The 19,272-nt window shown below is 38.4% G+C and overlaps 1 protein-coding gene across 1 annotated transcript in view; it reads left to right on the top strand.

Moving 5' to 3' along the window:
* Positions 1–19,272, top strand: part of VCL (vinculin) — a 126,713-nt gene that overhangs the window by 92,682 nt on the left and 14,759 nt on the right. Inside the window, exons 9-13 of the mRNA XM_007940596.2 lie at positions 3,015–3,168; positions 3,932–4,107; positions 9,797–9,987; positions 13,616–13,815; positions 14,809–14,937. Of these exons, the coding sequence (XP_007938787.1) occupies positions 3,015–3,168; positions 3,932–4,107; positions 9,797–9,987; positions 13,616–13,815; positions 14,809–14,937 (850 nt within the window). The remainder of the gene's footprint in view (positions 1–3,014; positions 3,169–3,931; positions 4,108–9,796; positions 9,988–13,615; positions 13,816–14,808; positions 14,938–19,272) is intronic.

The raw sequence follows: 19,272 nt of genomic DNA, 5'->3' as shown, positions 1-19,272 counted from the left end.
TAAATTAAATAGACTTTGCTTTGAAAAATCTGAGTATAATACAGGTTTGCTTGGAACTCATTCATAGAGTTAATAAAATTCTAAAAGTTTCTAATTTTTATGGAATTTTATGATATGGACATTTTAAAAATGGATGTAGACAGTTTAATTTTCTTTTGAGACTGTCATGAAACATCTTGAGATAATTGGAATACACAGGGGGTCCAAACAGACAAGGCTTGAGAATACTCCTCAAGTTATTGCATACCACTGCAACTGGTCTCAAATTTTATTATTATCAAATATTATTAACATAATAGACTTAAGAAGTCTTAAGACTTTAAAAGATTGGTTCTTAACCTTTTTTGGGCCAAGATCACTTTTATAATTTGATGAAAGCCATTAACCTTTACCTAAAATAATACGTATAAACATGTCCACACAATATTACATATAATTCCAAGAGGTTCGTGTACTCATTGTAGCCCTGGAAGCTCCAGGGGCTTCAGGTTAGACATCTCTATCTTAAAAAGGAGAAGGAACAACTTAAATAAACATGATCCCATTAAGCTCAGTGAGCCTTTTGCTCCTGCTGTGAAGCAGTCTCCTCTGTCATGAGCATGACAAGAACTGTACAGAAAGGACAAAAAGAAGTTCTGTTCCTATTTGCAGAAATGCCAGTGGAGTTTGACAAGATTCTTGGCGCTTCTCATTTCTCACTGCTGGCTCTTTTGTCTGCAGCTTTTTCACATGTAGTAGACAGTTTTCACTTAGAATTCTCAAATACACAGTTGTATGTGTTTAGAGAAAGATCAATGTGAGCAAGAAAATAAAGTAGTTGTTCAATGGGATTGACCATCAATCTGTGAAGGGAGAAGCTAGGAATGGTGATGAGCAGCCAGGGGCCCTGCTTCACAGTAGAGCCTGCAATATCTGTTTACAATGAAAGATTAGAAAGCTGTCTCCCTCTTATTCCTTCTTGAACACGCCCAGCGATTTAACATTTTAGTGGCTGAAAAGCAGTAACCATTTCCTCACTGATGCTCAATTGGATTTTTAGGCTGTAAGTATATATTTTTTTCCCTATGAGACTAAATAAACTTTGTATTTTGAGTGAGAAAATTTTGGAATCAATAAATATTTTTACTTTCTTACAGTTAAACTTACACCCAAACGTTACTCATCATGAATTACTAGATTTGAAGGAAAAAAGCAAATTAAATCATAGTGTTTTCCACTCCAGTGCCACGTGAAAAACGAGCCTCCACTACAAGTAAAAGGTGTAGTGTTTGCGTACCACTGTATACCTTTAAAGGAATTGCTGCAGAGTTGATTCTCACTCATGGAGACTTCATGTGTTTGCATACCACTGTATACCTATAAACAAATTGCTGCGGAGTTGATTGTCACTCATGGAGACTTCATGTGTGTCAGAGTAGAGCTGTGCTCCATGGGGTTTTCAGTGGCTGATTCCCACCCCTGTGGAAGTAGATTTCCAGGCCTTTCTTCTAAGGTACCTCTGGACGGACTTAAACTGCCAACATTTCAGTTAGCAGCCCAGCACTTGAATGTTTGTCCTATCCAGGGACTCTTATATATACCATATATTTCAATGACATCAATTGACAGAGTTCACTACCTCCCATGTTGGTATAGGTGAAACTTAGAGATACACTTAAAAAGAGGATAAATAAATGAATTAATGATATATTTGTATTATTAAGAGACACAGGATATTCTAGAGTTTATCCTAAAATTGAAAGTTCAGATTAGGATGATCAACCATGCCATTCTACCAAATGGTAAAGTTTTTAGCCCTGTCATAGAATTTACCAGGCTGAGTGGATAAAAGACATCTGAGCTTGTGTGGTAAATCTTACTTTGTTATTACTTGGAAAATCTCATTCATGGGGTAAACCATTTCCACTAATTCATATCAATATTTTTAATAGTAGCATGCCAGTTCTCAGAGAGGAAAATAGTGAAATAGTTCCTTAGGAACCTGATGGAAAACAAGTTTCTTGTACTTGTATGCTTTTCCTCAGTACTAACTGGCTTTGATATTTCTAGATTGATTGTATCGGAGTAGAAGGTAGATAATTAAAAATTACCATTAGGTTCATTATAGTGATAAAGATTGATAATGATTCAATAATAATAATAATAGGTTATATATTTGTAAAGCTTTATTGCCAAAGTATTTTTTAGGTATATTGTCTTGATGCTGAAAGAAATTCTGTTATATGAGCAGGGAAAGGGGTAGTATTGTTACTTTCCACTTTGCATTTTTTATGTTAGAAAATTGAAGTCCAGTGAGGGTGAAACACCTTAAACAAAGTTTCACAGGTTCTAGGAGTCAGGATTGGAACACAGATCTTCTTGCTCTGTGCAGTGTATCCTGTTCCCTGAAGCACCTTCAATGTATATTGCCCATAAAAAGACATTCTAACGGGCTGTAGGAGCTCTGGTGGTTTGGTTGCTCATCAAAAGGTAGGTAGTTCAAATCCACCAGCTGCTATGCAGAAGAAAGGTAAGGCGGTCTGCTTCAGTAAAGATTTACAGCCTTGGAAACCCAGTGGGGGTTGCTATGAGTCAGAATCCACTCAGTGGCAGTGAGTTGTGTTAATGGGCTATTTCTAAAGCATACGTTACTATGGTAACAAAGCCCTCCATAGCAATAAGATCACAAGCACATTTTTCTCCTGAAGTTTTGGTTTGATTATATAATCACCCCCAAAAAGAGAGTCATTGTTAAGAAAATTTGCAGACCTAGTCTTCATAGTGGTTATGTAATTCTAGTAAGGTAGTGTGTATTTTTAAAAGCAAAGGAGAAAATAGATTATTTGAATGTCTTACTTTGTTTATCTCTGTGCTTTTCATGTGCTATCCCATACTTACTGAGGAAGATGGGTTAAAAAAAAACAAAAAACAAGCATGTTAACCAAAACAAAAGGTACTACAGTGTTAGGAATCTTTTGCTAGTTGTTGCTAGTATTTGTTTGAAAAGCACTATGGCATCTTTCTGTTTTGAGTAGAGGACAAGGAGCCTCACCGGTGGCCATGCAGAAAGCCCAACAAGTGTCTCAGGGTCTGGATGTGCTCACAGCAAAAGTGGAAAATGCAGCCCGTAAGCTGGAAGCCATGACCAACTCAAAGCAGAGCATTGCGAAGAAGATTGATGCTGCTCAGGTAGTGTTGTGATTTTCAGGAGGGGTGGAGAAATAATGAGAGAGAATGCTCCATAAATATCCTTTTTTCTGCTCTGCCTCCTTCTCTCCCTGTTTCCTTCTCTCTGCAACTGTCATACATAGGGAAGAAAGAGTAATTTATTTTCTAGTCAGTGACTGTGATGGATAAGGTGTTTCTGGATGATGACTGATTCACAGCAGGTGCCCATGTTAATGCCTCCCTACCACCACAAGTTTAAACTAATGCCTTTTATATTTTGAAATAAATATTTTAATTTTGAATACTTTGATTAGTTAAAAGTAAGCACATTGAGTACCAAGAGAATCTTAGTTTCTGATACAGATTACAGTATATTAAATTTGTTCCTCATCTCAAAACTCAACATTTAGTCAAAGCAGTGTTAAAGGGTTAAAGCTTTCTGATGCTAGTCTGCTATAAAATGATTTTTAAGCATTTTATAAAGAAAGAAAAATGTTTAAGAAACTGCAGCATTAATAAGGTGTGATTAATTCAAAGATGAGACAAATCTTGAGAAGATATTTTATTGTAATGAGGATGAAAACAGATTGTTATTGAAATGGTAGGAATTGAGTGGCTGTTCCCTAAGAACCTGTGTAACACAGTAAGGATCAACTTTATAAAAATGATTACTGGTGCGCTTTGTGATTACTTTAGAAATATTTCTGGTAGACTTATTAAGTTTAATAAAATGTGGTTCATGAGCAGTTCACCATATGTTTCTTCCCTTTCTCTATCTGTGTAGAATTGGCTTGCAGATCCAAATGGTGGACCAGAAGGAGAGGAACAAATACGAGGGGCTTTGGCAGAAGCTCGGAAAATAGCGGAATTATGTGACGATCCGAAAGAAAGAGATGACATTCTACGTTCCCTTGGAGAAATATCTGCTTTGACTTCAAAATTAGCAGATCTGCGAAGACAGTATGTATTAAATCCCTTAAATTGCCCTTAAACCAATTGCTCTCTTTAATCTAAGCAAATATATACTTAAATTCTTATAGGTTACGTGGGCGGATGATGTCCTGCCTCTGCCATATTTTCATTGATTCTGTGTGACATGGCTAGTTTAGGTATTATCTCTCTTATAAATGACATAACTGAGACTTACTGGTTTATTGCTAATCATAAAGTTTTAACTTAACAGAAAAAAAAGATGCCTAAAACTAATTTTTTGATTTTTAGGGGGAAAAAAGGACTAAGCTAGGACTTTTCCTGACACATCTTGTTTGTGTCATATCTGTGTTCCTCAGACAGATGAGAAAAATAAATTTTGTGGCTAGTTGTGATAAGACAGGAGTGTGTGTGTGTAGGTATGTGTGTCAGGTGAGTTTACGATGGCACTTTATCTCCCTTCCCAGCTATGTTGTTCCTTAAGTAGCAAATATAAGAGATCATGAAATTACATTTTTTAGTTGATTATTCCTGTAACAACCTCCTCACCACAGCCTTGTCTTCTAAGACTTTCATGGCACCCACTTTGGTTACTTGGCAAAAAGATATTGCTTTCTTCTTTTCATAGATGTTTTTTCCTTTTAAGAAAAACTGTAATAATGTTAATGGAAGAAGAAGAAGAAAAAAAAAATCACACCTAAGGAAAGGGTATAAGATAAAAAGTAAAAGTTGTTCTCTTTCCTACCCCATCTTCCAATCCCATTCTCCAGGGATAAACACAGTCAAGTGTCTTGTGAGATACTACATTTGGATTAACTTGCACGTTTCATTTCCTGTTCTTCCATAGGGAATGGCTAGCCATTTTCCAGTGAAAGGTACTTTAGATTTCTTTCAAGTCTTTTGACTGAAAGGGCAGTGTTGGCTAGAAAGCCAACTCTTGCCTAGGAATATGATTTGATGTGAGCAGAGTAGATATATTTTAAGGAAGAGATTGTGGTGATTGAGATCAATTTAGGGAACATCTCAAATTTGATCATATACCAAACTCAGTCATTTGGGCTTTATGCCCCAAATCTTAAATTATTTAAGTGGAGAAAAAGATATAATTTAAGAATTTAAAAATATACTTGTCTACATAACTGACTATTTTAATTAATATCAATCCATTAATATGTTGGTTTAGAGTCTATTTAGATTTTAATCATTTCATGACCTGTGGGACATATAGCACCCATTTAGATTTTTCTCCTTTGGGGTTTATTGGGCAGCTTATTTCTCAGTGATGGTGTACACAGCTGTCTGGAGGAGAGACCTGTGTGACTGTTTGAAATGAAATAAATAGGTGTGTGCTGCAAATTACTGTTTTTACAGGGTGTTGTATGAGATGATGCATATTGGAGGTGTGATTTTGCAAAAGTTTTATTTTATCTCTTTCGGCTTTTTACTGGGAGGTAAATCTTCTAAGTATATTTCTGGGTTACTGTGCATTATTTGGAAGTTGCCTTTCTTGTGATGATTATGTGTTTGCTCAGATACTGCATTTTCAGGTGCCTTAAATTGTATGCACCTGTCAAAAGATTGGAGCTCTCATGAGAGTATTTTGCAAGACCAATGACTTATTCATTACAAACACCTTTTTTCAAAAACATAAACAATGACTATATATGTGGATCTTGTGAGATGGAATACACAGGAATCAAATCAACTATGTCTGTGGAAAGAGGTGATGAAGAAACTCAATATCCTCAATCAGAAGGCGGCCGAGGGCTGACTATGGAATAGACCATCAGTTGCTCATATGTAAGTTTAAGAAGCTGAAGAAAATTAAAACAAGTCCATGAGAGGTAAAAGACGACCCTGGGTACATCCCACCTGAATTTAGAGACCATCTGAAGAATAGATTTGATGCATTGGACACCAGTGACTGAGAAGACCAGATAAGTTGTGGTATGATATCAAGGACATCATATAGGAAGAAAGAAGAAAGGTCATTAGAAAGTCAGGAAAGAAAGAAAAGAATCAGAAGAGACTTTGAAACTTGCTCTTGAACAGAGAATAGCTAAAGGAAATGGAAGAAAATGTGCAAAAACCTGGAGTTAGAAAATCAGAAGGGAAGAACATGCTCAGCATTTCTCAAGCTGAAAGAACTAAAGAAAAAATTCAAGCCTTGAGTTGCAATGCTGAAGAATTCTATGGGTAAATTTTAAAACAATTCAGGAAGCACCAAAAGAAGATGAAAGGAATATACATAGTCACTACCAAAAAGAATTTGTTGACATTAAACTATTTCAGAAGGTAGCATTTGATCAAGAACCCAGGGTATTGAAGGAAGAAGTCCAAGCTGCATTGAAGGAATTGGTGAAAAACAAGGCATCCAGGAAGTGACAGAATACCCATTGGGATGTTTCAGCAAATGTTGCAGTGCTAGAGGCGTTCACTCATTTATGCCAAGAAATTTGAAGACAGCTTCCTGGCCAACCACCTGGAAGATATCCATGTTTGTGCCATTTCAAAGGAAGGTGATCCCAAGGAATGTGGAAATTATCAAACAATACCATTAATATATACATAAGTAAAATTTTGCTGAAGATAATTAAAAAATGGCTACAGCAGTATATTGACCGGGAATTGCCAGAAATTTAAGCCAGATTCAGAAGAGGACATTCAGAAAGATGTTTACCTGTGTTATATTGTCTATGCAAAGGCATTAGACTATGTGGATCATAAAAAATTATGGATAACATTGTAAAGCATGGGAATTCCAAAAACACTAAATTGTGCTCATAAGGAACCTATACCTAAGAAGAAGTCATTCAAACAGAATAAGGGGATACTGCATGGTTTAAAATCAGGAAATGTGTGTGTCAGAGTTGTATCCTTTCACCATACTTATTCTATCTGTATGTTGAGCAAATAATCCGAGAAACTGGATTATATGAGGAAGAACATGGCATCAGGATTGGAGGAAGATTCATTAACAGCTTGTGATATGGAGATGACAACAACCTTGCTTGCTGAAAATGAAGAGGATTTGAAGCACTTACTGATGAAGATCAGAGACTACAGCCTTCTATATAGATTGTATCTCAACATAAAGAAAACAAAAATCCTCACAACTGAACCAGTAAGCAACATTATGATAAACAGCAAAAATATTGAAGTTGTCAAGGATTTCATTTTACTTGGATTCACAATCAATGCCTCTGGAAGCAGCAGTGAAGAAATCAAATAATGTATTGCATTGGGCAGATGTGCTGGAAAAGACCTCTTTAAAGAGTTGAAGAGCAAAGACGTCACTTTGAAGACTAAAGTATGTCTGACCCAAGCTATGATATTTTCAATAGCTTCATATACATATGTGAGCTGGACAATGAATGAAAAAACTGCAGAAGGATTGATGCATTTGAGTTGTGGTATTGGTGATGAGTATTGAACTGCTAGAAGAATGAACAACTCTGTCTTGGAGGAGGTAGAGCCTGAACGCTCCTTAGAAGGAAGAATGGCCATAGGTCATTTTTCATGTGTTTTTGGAAAATACCAGTCCCCAGAGAAGGATATCATCATGCTTGGTAAAGTAAAGGGTCAGCAAAAAAGGGGAAGACCCTCAACGAGATAGATTGACACAGTGGCTTCAGGAATGGGCTTATGCTTGGCAATGACTGTGAGGAGGGTGAAGGGACCAGGCAGTATTTTGTTCTGTTGTACATAGGATCATTGTAAGTTAGAACCAACTTGACAGCAGTCAAGGAATCCAGAAGGTAGTGCAGAATCTAGAGGAACATGTTTCCTACTACTCTTACTGCCCTGAGTCCAGACAAACATATGTGTTCCATATAATGTGTATCAAAATCTGTATTTCATAACAAAATTTCAGAAATGCTCCTTGTTTCAGCATGCCTTTCATTAATGAAAACACATGGTATCAACAATTTTAAAGTAGAAAATAATTGGGGCGTGAAAGGTTTAAAATAACAAGGCACAGAGGCTATATTCTCAGGACCTAACTCTAGTTCATATACATAGTAAGCCTCATTAAGTGTTTCTTAACGATGAAGAGATAATAAATGAGAATAGTAATAAAAACACATCTTCCTGGGTGGTCACTCAACACTGTTACTGCTTATTTCTATAATGTATACATATATACACACATAGGCATACATACACATAACATCCTGGCAGCAAGCCATGATCAGTGTGAAAACTCTCTTTATCCAACTTTATAATGAAGAAGGTTATAGAGATTTAGAGTTACAAAGAAGTTCTTAGTCACTTTTGGCAGATTAGCTGGTAATTTCATCTTTACAGTGAGACAGAAGAAATTAGTCTGAAGATTGCTTTTCTATGACTGAATGGGGTTGAGATATAAAATGAGTCAGACTCTTTGTATGCTCATGATGGTTAGAATCTGAAGTCTTTGGAATGAAGATTTTGGGGCCGCTGTCTCCCCTTTGTGATATAATTGTGGTTGTCTTTTTATTTCTGTGTTTTGTGTTCTTCTTGAGGTGTTTTTTTTTTTTTTGGTTGTAAGGAACTAGCTTAAGTAAAAAGTAGGGGGTTATTGGAAGATATTTAGGCATCTAATTGCTATGAGTCGGGCCCAACTCGACGGCACATAACAACAACAATGGAACCCAACAGCTTGAAGTGTGACCTGGCCTTGTGGCAATTGGAAGCCTCTTCAGCTATCTCTTAGCTGTTGTGTCAGGTCTATTTCTCTCTGTGTGTTGACTTTATTTATTTTATTATTTTTGGCCTTCTTCATCTGGCCTATACTTAATCTGATTGCCAGTTTTATTCTACCACTGTTTGGCTATGCAGTGATTTTGAAGTATGGACCAAGGATTACCTACCTCAGAATCACCTGGGAAGGTTGTTAAAAATGCAGACTTCTGTATCCCACCCCAGACAGACTGAATCAGAATCTCTTTTGATGGTAGGTTCAATAATCTGCATTTAAAAATAAGCTTTCAGGTGGTTTTTATCCACATCGAACTTTGAGACTCACCAGACTCTAAGTGAGTGCCTTGCCTGACTGTGGTTATGTTGTCTTTAAGTCTAATCAATTGTGGCAAGGATTGGTGATTATGTTATAACAACATAAGACAGTACATACAGTAGCTAAAGGTGAGGACTCCAAAGTTATAGTGCCTGGATTTGAGTCCTGGCTCCACCAAAGTAAGTGATTGAATCTTGGGCAAATTAGTCAGCCTCTTTGTGCCTCAGTGTTGGTTTTTTAATAACAGGACTGATATTGCTATCTACCTCATAGGATTGTTGTGAGGATTAAATGAGTTCATACAAGAAGTGGTTTTGAGTATTAAATGAGTTAATACAAGAGAAGTGCTTATAACAGTACCTGACAGAGTTAGGACTCAAAAGACAGTACTACTACTGTTCTACTGTAACTATTCCAACTACTACTACAACAGCAAACATGGCTGCCTGGCCCCACCTACAGTAGGGGCTATGGGAACTAGTGTTTTTCAGAGATGGCAGACTGAGAGAGTCAGCTGACCTAGTGCCCTCGACTGCCCCAAACTCAGAGAATGTCTTAACTTGGATGAAACAATCTGAATTTAAATAACTAATTTCTTATTCAAGGTCCAGATAAACCTTTCAAACTATGTTAGTAATGATTGCTTTTTATAAACAATTAATTCATTTCAATGTAAATAGTCTCTGTATGTGACAAGATGACTTTCTTTTTTCTCTGTAGGGGAAAGGGAGATTCTCCAGAGGCCCGGGCACTGGCCAAACAGGTGGCCACAGCTCTGCAGAACCTGCAGACCAAAACCAATAGGGCTGTGGCCAACAGCAGACCCACCAAAGCAGCTGTCCACCTTGAGGGCAAGATTGAGCAAGCCCAGCGATGGATTGATAATCCCACAGTGGATGACCGGGGAGTAGGTAAGGTCATGAGTACACTCAGCCTTCATTAAACTGGTCTCAGTGAGAATAAGTTATTCATTGGGTGCCTGTGTGATTTATAATTAGGTGCTGAAGGGTTTCTTTAGCCTCTGGCCAGTAAGTCACTTTACATTGTGAATGCATTGCCAGATGCAAGGTTCCTGTGATTTAATCAAGAAATAGAATAAATAGATAACTTTACATGAATAAATAGGAAAATCCTCATGTTGAAATTGAACTGTTTTCTAGTCCTATACATGCTTCTACTCTATTGTAACCAAAAAACAAGTTGCCTTCTAGTAAATTCTGACTTTGGTGACTCTATTGCATATTTCAGTTATTGCAGTCCTTGCAAAGTGCTCAGTTAAATATAATTTTTGAAAACAAGTAGAAGACACCTAACTTCCCAGTATATTCTCCATTGTGAGGTTTCCTGCATCACATAGTTACTTATGGAGTTGTAGAACTGATAACTTGAAATTTTGTTTTTGAGAATACTTTAGGAATGGACCTGTAAGAATTTATGCCATTCATTGAATGCCTACAATCATTGTCACAAAACAAAACATGTATGAATTGTTGAATGGAAAACCAATTTGCTGTATACTTTCACCCAAATCACAATAAAAAAAAATAATAGTGAACACAAAAAAGGCTTTATATTATGATGGCAAGCCTGCTAAAGCTGAACAATATACTCCATATGCTGTATTTGTTGGATAAAAAATAAATTTTTAAAATAGCCAGTGTTGGTAAGGGAATTGGGCAGACATATAATTTGCTAGTGGGGGAATATATTGGTGTAAACTTTCTGAATGGCAATTTGGCATTATATTTCAAGAGCTTTAACAAAAGTTCCTACTCATAGATTCAGTGATTTAACTTCTAGGAATTTATTCTAAGAGACAATTAGAGATGTTTCTAAGGACTTAGATATACTAATGTGTATAAACAGGATACATGTTTAATAATAGGTAAATGGTCAAATATTGACCATTTAATTATTGACCAACTGATAAAATATTATGTATTTTAGGTAATAATTTTTGAAGAATACTTAATGATGTGAAAAAATGCTCATTTTAAATAAAAAAGTTAACATATATTATCCAAATTTTGTAAAAAAGAACTGGATGTGTGTATAGATGCATTACAGTTCCTGGATGATGCAGATGGTGAAGGACTCAGATACTGTTGAAAGGTTGGCAGTTTGAACCCAGTCAGAGGCAGCTTGGACGAAAGGCCTGGCGATCTATTTCTGAAAGGTCACTGCCAAAAGGGCAAGGAGGCCACATATTCTGACCTCCTAGAACCCCACAAGAGGAAGGCAGAATCACCATCAGAAGCCCAAGGCCTATTCCTGTGAGGCCAGACATGCTGCCTCCCTCCAGCCCTTTTTCCAACTGTTCCTCCCAAAGCACCCACCACCTCTCTCCTGGATTCGATAATTCGCTGCAGTGGCCACACAGAACTCACAGATTATGGGGTTTATTAGGGAAGCACCAGGCTACAATTCAAGTTCGGGAAAAACGCTGTCTCCCTCCCAGCCCACCGTCTCAGTCAAGTCTCTCAGTCTCTCCCCCAGCAGTGCATGTCCCTCGGTGTCTTACTCAGCAATGCATGTCTCTTGAGTCTCTTTCCCAGCAGCACGTGTCTCTTTCAGCAGCACGTCTTCCTCAACCAGCAGTCAGAGAGAGTTCTGCCTCTAGGAGGCCTCCTTTTGAGCCTGACAGAGTGGCCAAACTAGCCAATCATAGCATCAGAACTCTAAGCACCTAAGAGATAGTGGGAACCTCCCAGAACATTGTTTTGTGTCACTCCCAACAGAAATACTCCAGGTGGACAACTTTAGCAATCAGGAGCTCCTCAGTTGCTCACAGCAAATCCCACCTTGGAGTTTACAAAGACTTATGGGTAGAAAAGCCACACTAAGTAATTTACCACACTGCAGTCACAGCCAGGAAAACCCTGTGGAGTGCAGTTCTATTCTGAAACACATGGGGTCTCCATGAATTGGAATTGACCTGACAGCTGGTGGTGGCAGTGGATAAGTGCATAAAACAGAGTGGAAGGAAATGTTCTAATAGTGCCAAAGGCATTTGACTGCTAACCAGAAGGCTGGTGGTTCAATCCCACCAGCCACTCCTCAAAAGGAGGGTTGGTCAATCTACTTCTGTAGTGATACTGCTTTGGAAACCCAAGGAGGGATTTCTGAGTAGGATCCGACTTGATGGCAGTGAGTTTGGTTTGGTTTTTAAGTGAGGGGATTATGGGCAGTTTATGTATACTTTTCTTTATTCTCCCAATTTTTGCTGTCATTGTTGTAACAACAACAGTTAAGGCTGTTGAGTCAATTCCAACTCACAGCAACTCTGTGCACAACAGAGCAAAACACTGCCCAGTCCTGCACCTTCCTCACAGTTGTTGCAGTGCTTGAGTCCATTGTAGCCACTGTGTCAGTCCATCTCGTTCAGGGTCTTCCTCTTTTTTCTTTATCCTCTACTTTACCGAGCATGATGACCTCCTCCAGGGACTGGTCATTTGTGATAATATGTCCAAAGTAAGCAGGATGAAGTCTTATAATCCTCACTTAGAAGGAACATTCTGGCTGTATGTCTTCTGTGGTAGATTTGTTTGGTCTTCTGGCAGTCCATGATGTATTTAATATTCTTCACCAACACCATAATTCAGATGCATGAATTCTTCTTTGGTCTTCCTTATTCATTGTCCAGCACTCACATGTATGTGAGGTGATTGAAAATACCATGGCTTGGGTCAGGTGCACCTTAGTCTTCAAGGTGACACCTTTGCTTTTTAACACTCTAAAGAGGTCTTTTGTAGCAGATTTGCCAAATGCAATATATTGTTTTCTTTCCTTCTTTTTAAATTTTTACTGTGATTTGGCTGAAAGGTTACAGAGCAAATTCATTTTCCAGTAGTTCATACACATTTTTTTTGTCACATTGACTGCACTTCCCTACAATGTAATAGCACTTTCCCCACATCCTCCTTGTTGTTACCTCTTCCCTGTGTCCTTCCTTCCTGTGCATTCCTGCCCCCTGAGCTACCTCTCTGTGCAAACATTGGTCTTCTGTTTCGTTTTCTTTCTTGACTGCTGCTTCCCTGGGTGTTCATTGTGGGTCCAAGTAAAATGCAATCCTTGACAACTTTAACCTTTTCTCCATTTATCATGATGCTTCTTATTCCAGTTGTGAGGATTTTTGTTTTCTTCATTCTGAGGTGAAATTCATACTGATGTAGTCTTTGATCTTCATCAGTACATGCTTCAAGTCTTCTTCACTTCCAGCAAGCAAGGTTTTGTCACCTGTATATCTCAGGTTGTTAATGAGTCTTCCTCCAATCCTGATGCATTCTTCTTCATGTAGTCTAGCTTTTTGGATTATTTGTTTGCATATAGATTGAATAAGTATGGTGAAAAGATATAACCCTGATGCATACTTTTCATGATTTTAAACCATGTGTGCTTTTTAAAATTCATGCATTATGGGAAAAAAAAAATCACTCAATGTTGTTATTATTAACTTATTTAAAGATACTTACCAGAATGGCACAGCAGTTGCCTTCTATTTGAGTCTATGTGAGTTTTAATATTTTCCCCTTGGTCCAGGTCAGGCTGCCATCCGGGGGCTTGTGGCCGAAGGGCATCGTCTAGCAAATGTCATGATGGGGCCTTATCGCCAAGATCTTCTTGCAAAGTGTGACCGAGTAGACCAGCTGACGGCCCAGCTGGCTGACCTTGCTGCCAGAGGGGAAGGGGAGAGTCCTCAGGCGAGAGCACTTGCATCTCAGCTCCAAGACTCCTTAAAGGTAGAACTCAGGAACAAATGTTAATAAGTTTATAATGTTACTATTATTGAAATCCTAGGGAGGGAGAGAGAATTTTTTAAAGTGTACAGTTCTCAAATTTCAGTCAATCAAGACTTCCTTCATGAGTTTTGCTCTATTCACATATTGCCTGTACTTTTATTTCATCTCTATTTTTTTCTTAAAATGTACTCTTTAAAAAAAAAACACTGAAACAATGTATCTAAAGAAAGTTTTGAAATTACTGACTTGATGAAATCGTTATATTTTTCTAATATTCATTAAGATAAGCATATTATTGGGATAAAAATATTTTGCCTATGTAACACCTACAATCATCCCAGTTGTCAGCAGCCAGTGCATGCCATTATCTTGAGGGTGATGGAGACTTCATTGTGTAAATCCAGAAAACTTCAATTAGACTGATTGTCAGAAAGAGCTTCTTTGTGAATCCTCTCGTGTCGACCCATGTTAAGAAATGGACACTTACATTCTTTAACAAGTTTTCTAGAAGCTTAATTAAGAAAGCAGGGATCCCGAGAAAATCCTATTGATTTCTTTAATCTTAAGATAATAAAATGCTTAGAAATTTGGTACTGTATCTACCAAACCCTCCTCACAAGTCCATTGATCTTTATCAAGCTTTTCCAGCTTTGAGAAAGGTGGAGATCTCTAGTCTTAGGGCCGATTTGGGTTCAACCCCATAGAGACCCCTAAAATAGAAAGTAAGTTCTTCCATTGGGCAGTACAGTCTCTAGGAAAATGTACATCACATGTTACCCCTCCTAGTAGACACAAATCTCTTAGAGGGCAGGATTCATATCTTCAGCCTGGCTATACTAGGTTGGTCGTCTGCACATATTTGTTATGCATGCATATTTATTGAAGGAAAGATTAAATAAATGAATGAAGGAGTTTATCAGTGAAGTGAGAACATCGGCAGCTATGCTTGTTAGATATTTCTGGAAATTTTCATTTGTAAACGATGTATTTAAGGATCTGAAAGCCCGGATGCAGGAGGCCATGACTCAGGAGGTTTCGGATATTTTCAGTGATACCACAACTCCCATCAAGCTGTTGGCAGTGGCAGCTACTGCCCCTCCTGATGCACCTAATAGAGAAGAGGTGGGTATTTGAGGTTTTCCATTTCTTCTGTTGCGTGGTTGTATACTGTTAGTTGTTTGGGGCCATCACGTTGGCTTCAACTTATAGTGACCCTATGTATAACAGAATGAAAAGTTGCCTGGTCCTGCATCATCCTCACAATTAATTATTATGTTTTGAGCCCACTGTCAGCCACTATGTCAGTCTAACTTGTTGAGGGTCTCTCATTTTTTCACTGACCCTCTACTTTACCAAGCATGATGTCTTTCTTCAGCAATTTGTCCCTACTGATGACATATCTAATGTCATTGAGCCAGAGTCTCACCATCCTTTCTTCTAAGGTGCATTCTGGCTGCTTCCGCCAAGACAAATTTGTTCATTTTTCTGGCAGTCCATGGTATTTCCATTATTCTTCACCAACACCACAATTTGAAAATTGAAATACAATGATTTTTTCTTTGGCCTTCCATTTTCATTGTCCAGGTTTTACATGCATATGAGGCTATTGAAAATACCAGGGCTTGGGTCAGGTGCACCTTAGGCATCAAAGTGGTATCTTTGGTTTTTAACACCCACAGAGGTCTTTTGCAGTAGATTTGCCTAATATAATATGTCAATTATATATATATCTCCCCACTATCATCGAGTTGATTCTGATTCATGGTGAGCCCCATTGGATTTCCAAGGCTGTAAATCTTTATGGATGTAAATTGCCTCATCTTCTTCCTGTGGAGCAGCTGGTGGGTTTTTGAACTGTCAATCTTCTGGTTAGCCACCCAGTATCTTATCCACTCTACCACCAGATATTTATATTTTCATATATTTACTTACTTATACATAGAAAGGTGAAATGTGATTATGATATACTTCAGGGGCAAGTTGTTGGGAGATTGTGGGTGAAGGGTGGAAGGAGAAGGCCCTGCCATCTCTTCCTTTAGGGACCAAGTGCATCAGTTCAAGAATGTCTTTAAATGCAAGCAATAGAAAATCTGATCATAAGATCAAAATAAACAAGTAGGGGCTTATTTTCATCACATAACAAGAATCTGAGAGGTAGATATTGTTGGCATTGGTTTAGCGCATAAGAGCATTAGGGCTGACATCTCGATGATTTGGTGTCTCTCTTTTTTTTAGGGTTGTGAGATGGTTGTTGCAGCCTAGGCATCATGTTCAAGGCAGGAGTGTGTGAGGGATGAGGTGCTCTAGTGAAGCTGTCTCTTTTATTAGGGCACTTTGTTCTCAACATAGAAGTCAGGGTGATCCTTTTATGTCATTTGAAATCATCCCCCTACTCAAACCTTTCCACTGACTCCATTTCAGAGTAAAGCTGAGTCCTTACAATGATCAGTAAGGCCAGTGATGTGCCAGAAAACCAGCTCTCGAGGGAGAGGAAAGAAAAAAAGGGCCCACTATATAATGTTTGTTGATTTCCATGATGTAAATACTTCTACCATGACTATTTCACCTTGAAGTCAGTAAAAGAAAATTGGGAAAAGATGGGCCCATTTGGCTCTTGTAAGCTGATATGATTTGGAACAAGCTGGCTTCAGCACATCACTGAACAAGGCCCTTCGCAATCTGATCCCTCATCTACTTCCTGACCTCATACATCTCCCTCATGCCCCTCTACACTGGGCTGCGCATGTTGTGTTCCTAGTATTCCTTGTCGTGTTGAGTATGTTATAACATACTTTGTACTTGCTAACAGGTACAAAGGTCTAACAGCCTTTGTACTTGCTCTTCTTTGTGGTCTTTCTACAGACAATTCTATGTACAACTTACTTTCTCTCAAATGTCACTTTACAGTGATCATCTTATATAAAATAGCAACCCACCCTAACTCCAGGCACTCTGTACTCTCCATATCCTGCTTTTCTTCTTAGCATTTATCAGCATTTGACATACAATATCTTTGCTGTTTATTTTTGCTGTTGTCTGTCCACCTCCCTCACCTTACAATGAAAGCTCCATGCAGGCAGGGACTTTGTTTTGTCATCACTTTATTACAGTCCCCAGAACAAAGTCTGGTATAAGGTTGGTGCACATTAAATATGTGCTGAATGAGTGAAAGTGAAGGCTTTTCCAGAAATCCTGTCCTTATGTCCCATTGTCTGGAACCTCTGCTAATGAATGTCTTATATTCTGCAAACCTGTCACCTGGCCACCCTTAGCTACAAAGGAATTTAGGAAAGCAAGCATTTGGTTTTCTACCCTCTGTAGCACTGGCAACAAAGGAGAAGAGGTTTGGGAATACTTGTTGAGTCAGGCACAAAAGACAATGCAGAACTGGTGACTGGAGATCTGTGTTATTTGCTAGTAACCTCCATTTTCTTTCTCTAGTGTAGATTACTGGGAATGATTTGCTGTTTTTTCAGACTTGTAGATCCAAGTTTTAGACAAGGAGATCCCGGTCTGCTGGTCACCTCCACTTAAATGCTTCATAGGTACTTTGGCATGTTTTATCCTTCTCCAATTCTCTCTTAGAAATTTGGGAGTTACCACTGACTTTTCCCTTATCTTCACTTTTCCCACACCAGTAAGTAACCAAAACCAAAGCAAACCAAACTCATTGGCATTTAGTTGATTTCGACTCATAGTGACCCCCATTGGGTTTCTGAGGTGATAAATCTTTACAGAAGTAGATTGCCCAGTCTTGCTTCCATGGATTGGCTGATGTGTTTGAACCACCAACCTTTTGGTTAGAAGTCAGATGCCTTAGTCACTGTGCTACCAGAGCTTCTTTATAAGTAACCAAGTTCCTGCTAATTTGATCTCCCAAATATTTCTCAAATCCCTTCCATTTTCCATCCCTGCTACCATAGCTCTAGTTTAGGTCATTGTCCCCTGATGCCTTTCTGGTCCTCCTTAAATCTGTCACTAGGCCACCAATAAAATAAAAATACAAATCTGACTCTGCCATTCTGCTTAAACCCTTTAGTGGGTCTTCTTTTCACAAAGGACATAGCCAAAGCTCTGTGATCTGGTTTCTAATACCCTTTCTATACCTGTTTCTCCATAAACTCCTGCTTCTTTGTTCATGTCCTGGTAATACCTTATTGTTTACAGTTTTCTGCATATTCTGTCCTTTCTCCTGTCCATGTCTTTGTTTTTCTCTGTTTCTCTGCCTAATTCTCTTTCCCTCCTTCTTTATTGACTAATTCTTATTTTTCTTATTATCCTTTGCTTGTGGATAGGTTAAGTGGCTTTCCTTTTCTCCTCAATGTCAGTGTTTTCCTCTATTATTGCACTCAGACACTATGTTATAAATATGTTTATAAGCATTTTCCCTGCCCCATTAGGCTCTGAGCTCCTTGAGATGCAGAGATTATACCTTATTCATATTTATATCCTTAGCAACTGTGCCAGAGTTTGGCACATAGTAGGTGCTCAATAAATTTTGACTGAGTGACAAGAAAAGCAAGCTAAGCAGTCAGTTAAATCAGAGGGAACAGCAGACATGACCTGGGATCTAGATGGTCAGACATGATAGACAAATGCCTTATAGGTTCAGAATGTGAGACCAGCTAAGGTAAGAAACAAGGACTGAAGCCAGGAGAAGGGGACTAGATCAGGAATCAAGGCAGAGATTCTAAGCATTAAACAGCAAGAACCCAGGTAGCTGAATCCAAACAAGAGGCCATGGTGAGGAAGAGACTTGTTTGAGTGGATAGACACAAGAGCCCCTCCAAAGCAGGTGATCTTTAAAGACTGCCTAGAGCCAGAATTGGCCCCTAAGTAAAGGCAGGTAGACTCTCGGAAGGAGGCAGAGAAGAGTATGGATTCTATCAGACAGTTCAACACACTCTATGTAGTGTAATTCTGACCCAATGTCCGATATACCTTGCTTTTTCAATCATCATTTCTAATAATGTTATCCAAACAAATGACAGAAGAGCTTTTGTCATTTTAACTGTGCTAAATAAATAGCCCCTTCACAGTATGCAACCTTGCATAATGTCAGTGTTGAAGGAATAGTTAACTCTCACCATTTGAGAGCTGAATGAACAATTCAGTAGATGGTTTTACATTTTGGGTTAATAAGTCAGCCATCCTTGGTTTTAAGGAGCTGTGGTGGCATAGTGGTTTATGCATTCGGCTGCTAACCAGAAGATTGGCAATTCAAACCCACCAGCCACTCTAAGGGAAAAAGATGAAGCAGTATGCATCTGTAAAGATTTATAGCCTTAGAAACTCCATGGGGCAGTTCTACTTTGTCCTATAGGGTTGCTAAGTGTTGGAATTAACTTGATGGCAGTGGGTTTTGTTTTAGCCTTGCTTTTATGTCAGGCCTGAGTGTAAGCACCAGCTATCATTTTCCCCAGAGTTTTTTGTATCACTAATGCTAATAGGATCTAG

Source organism: Orycteropus afer, unplaced genomic scaffold, assembly GCF_000298275.1.
Source record: "Orycteropus afer afer isolate SDZICR_OR568_19922 unplaced genomic scaffold, OryAfe1.0 scaffold00070, whole genome shotgun sequence".
In the NCBI taxonomy this organism is placed as follows: domain Eukaryota; kingdom Metazoa; phylum Chordata; class Mammalia; order Tubulidentata; family Orycteropodidae; genus Orycteropus; species Orycteropus afer.
This window is presented reverse-complemented; position numbering and strand designations above follow the sequence as displayed.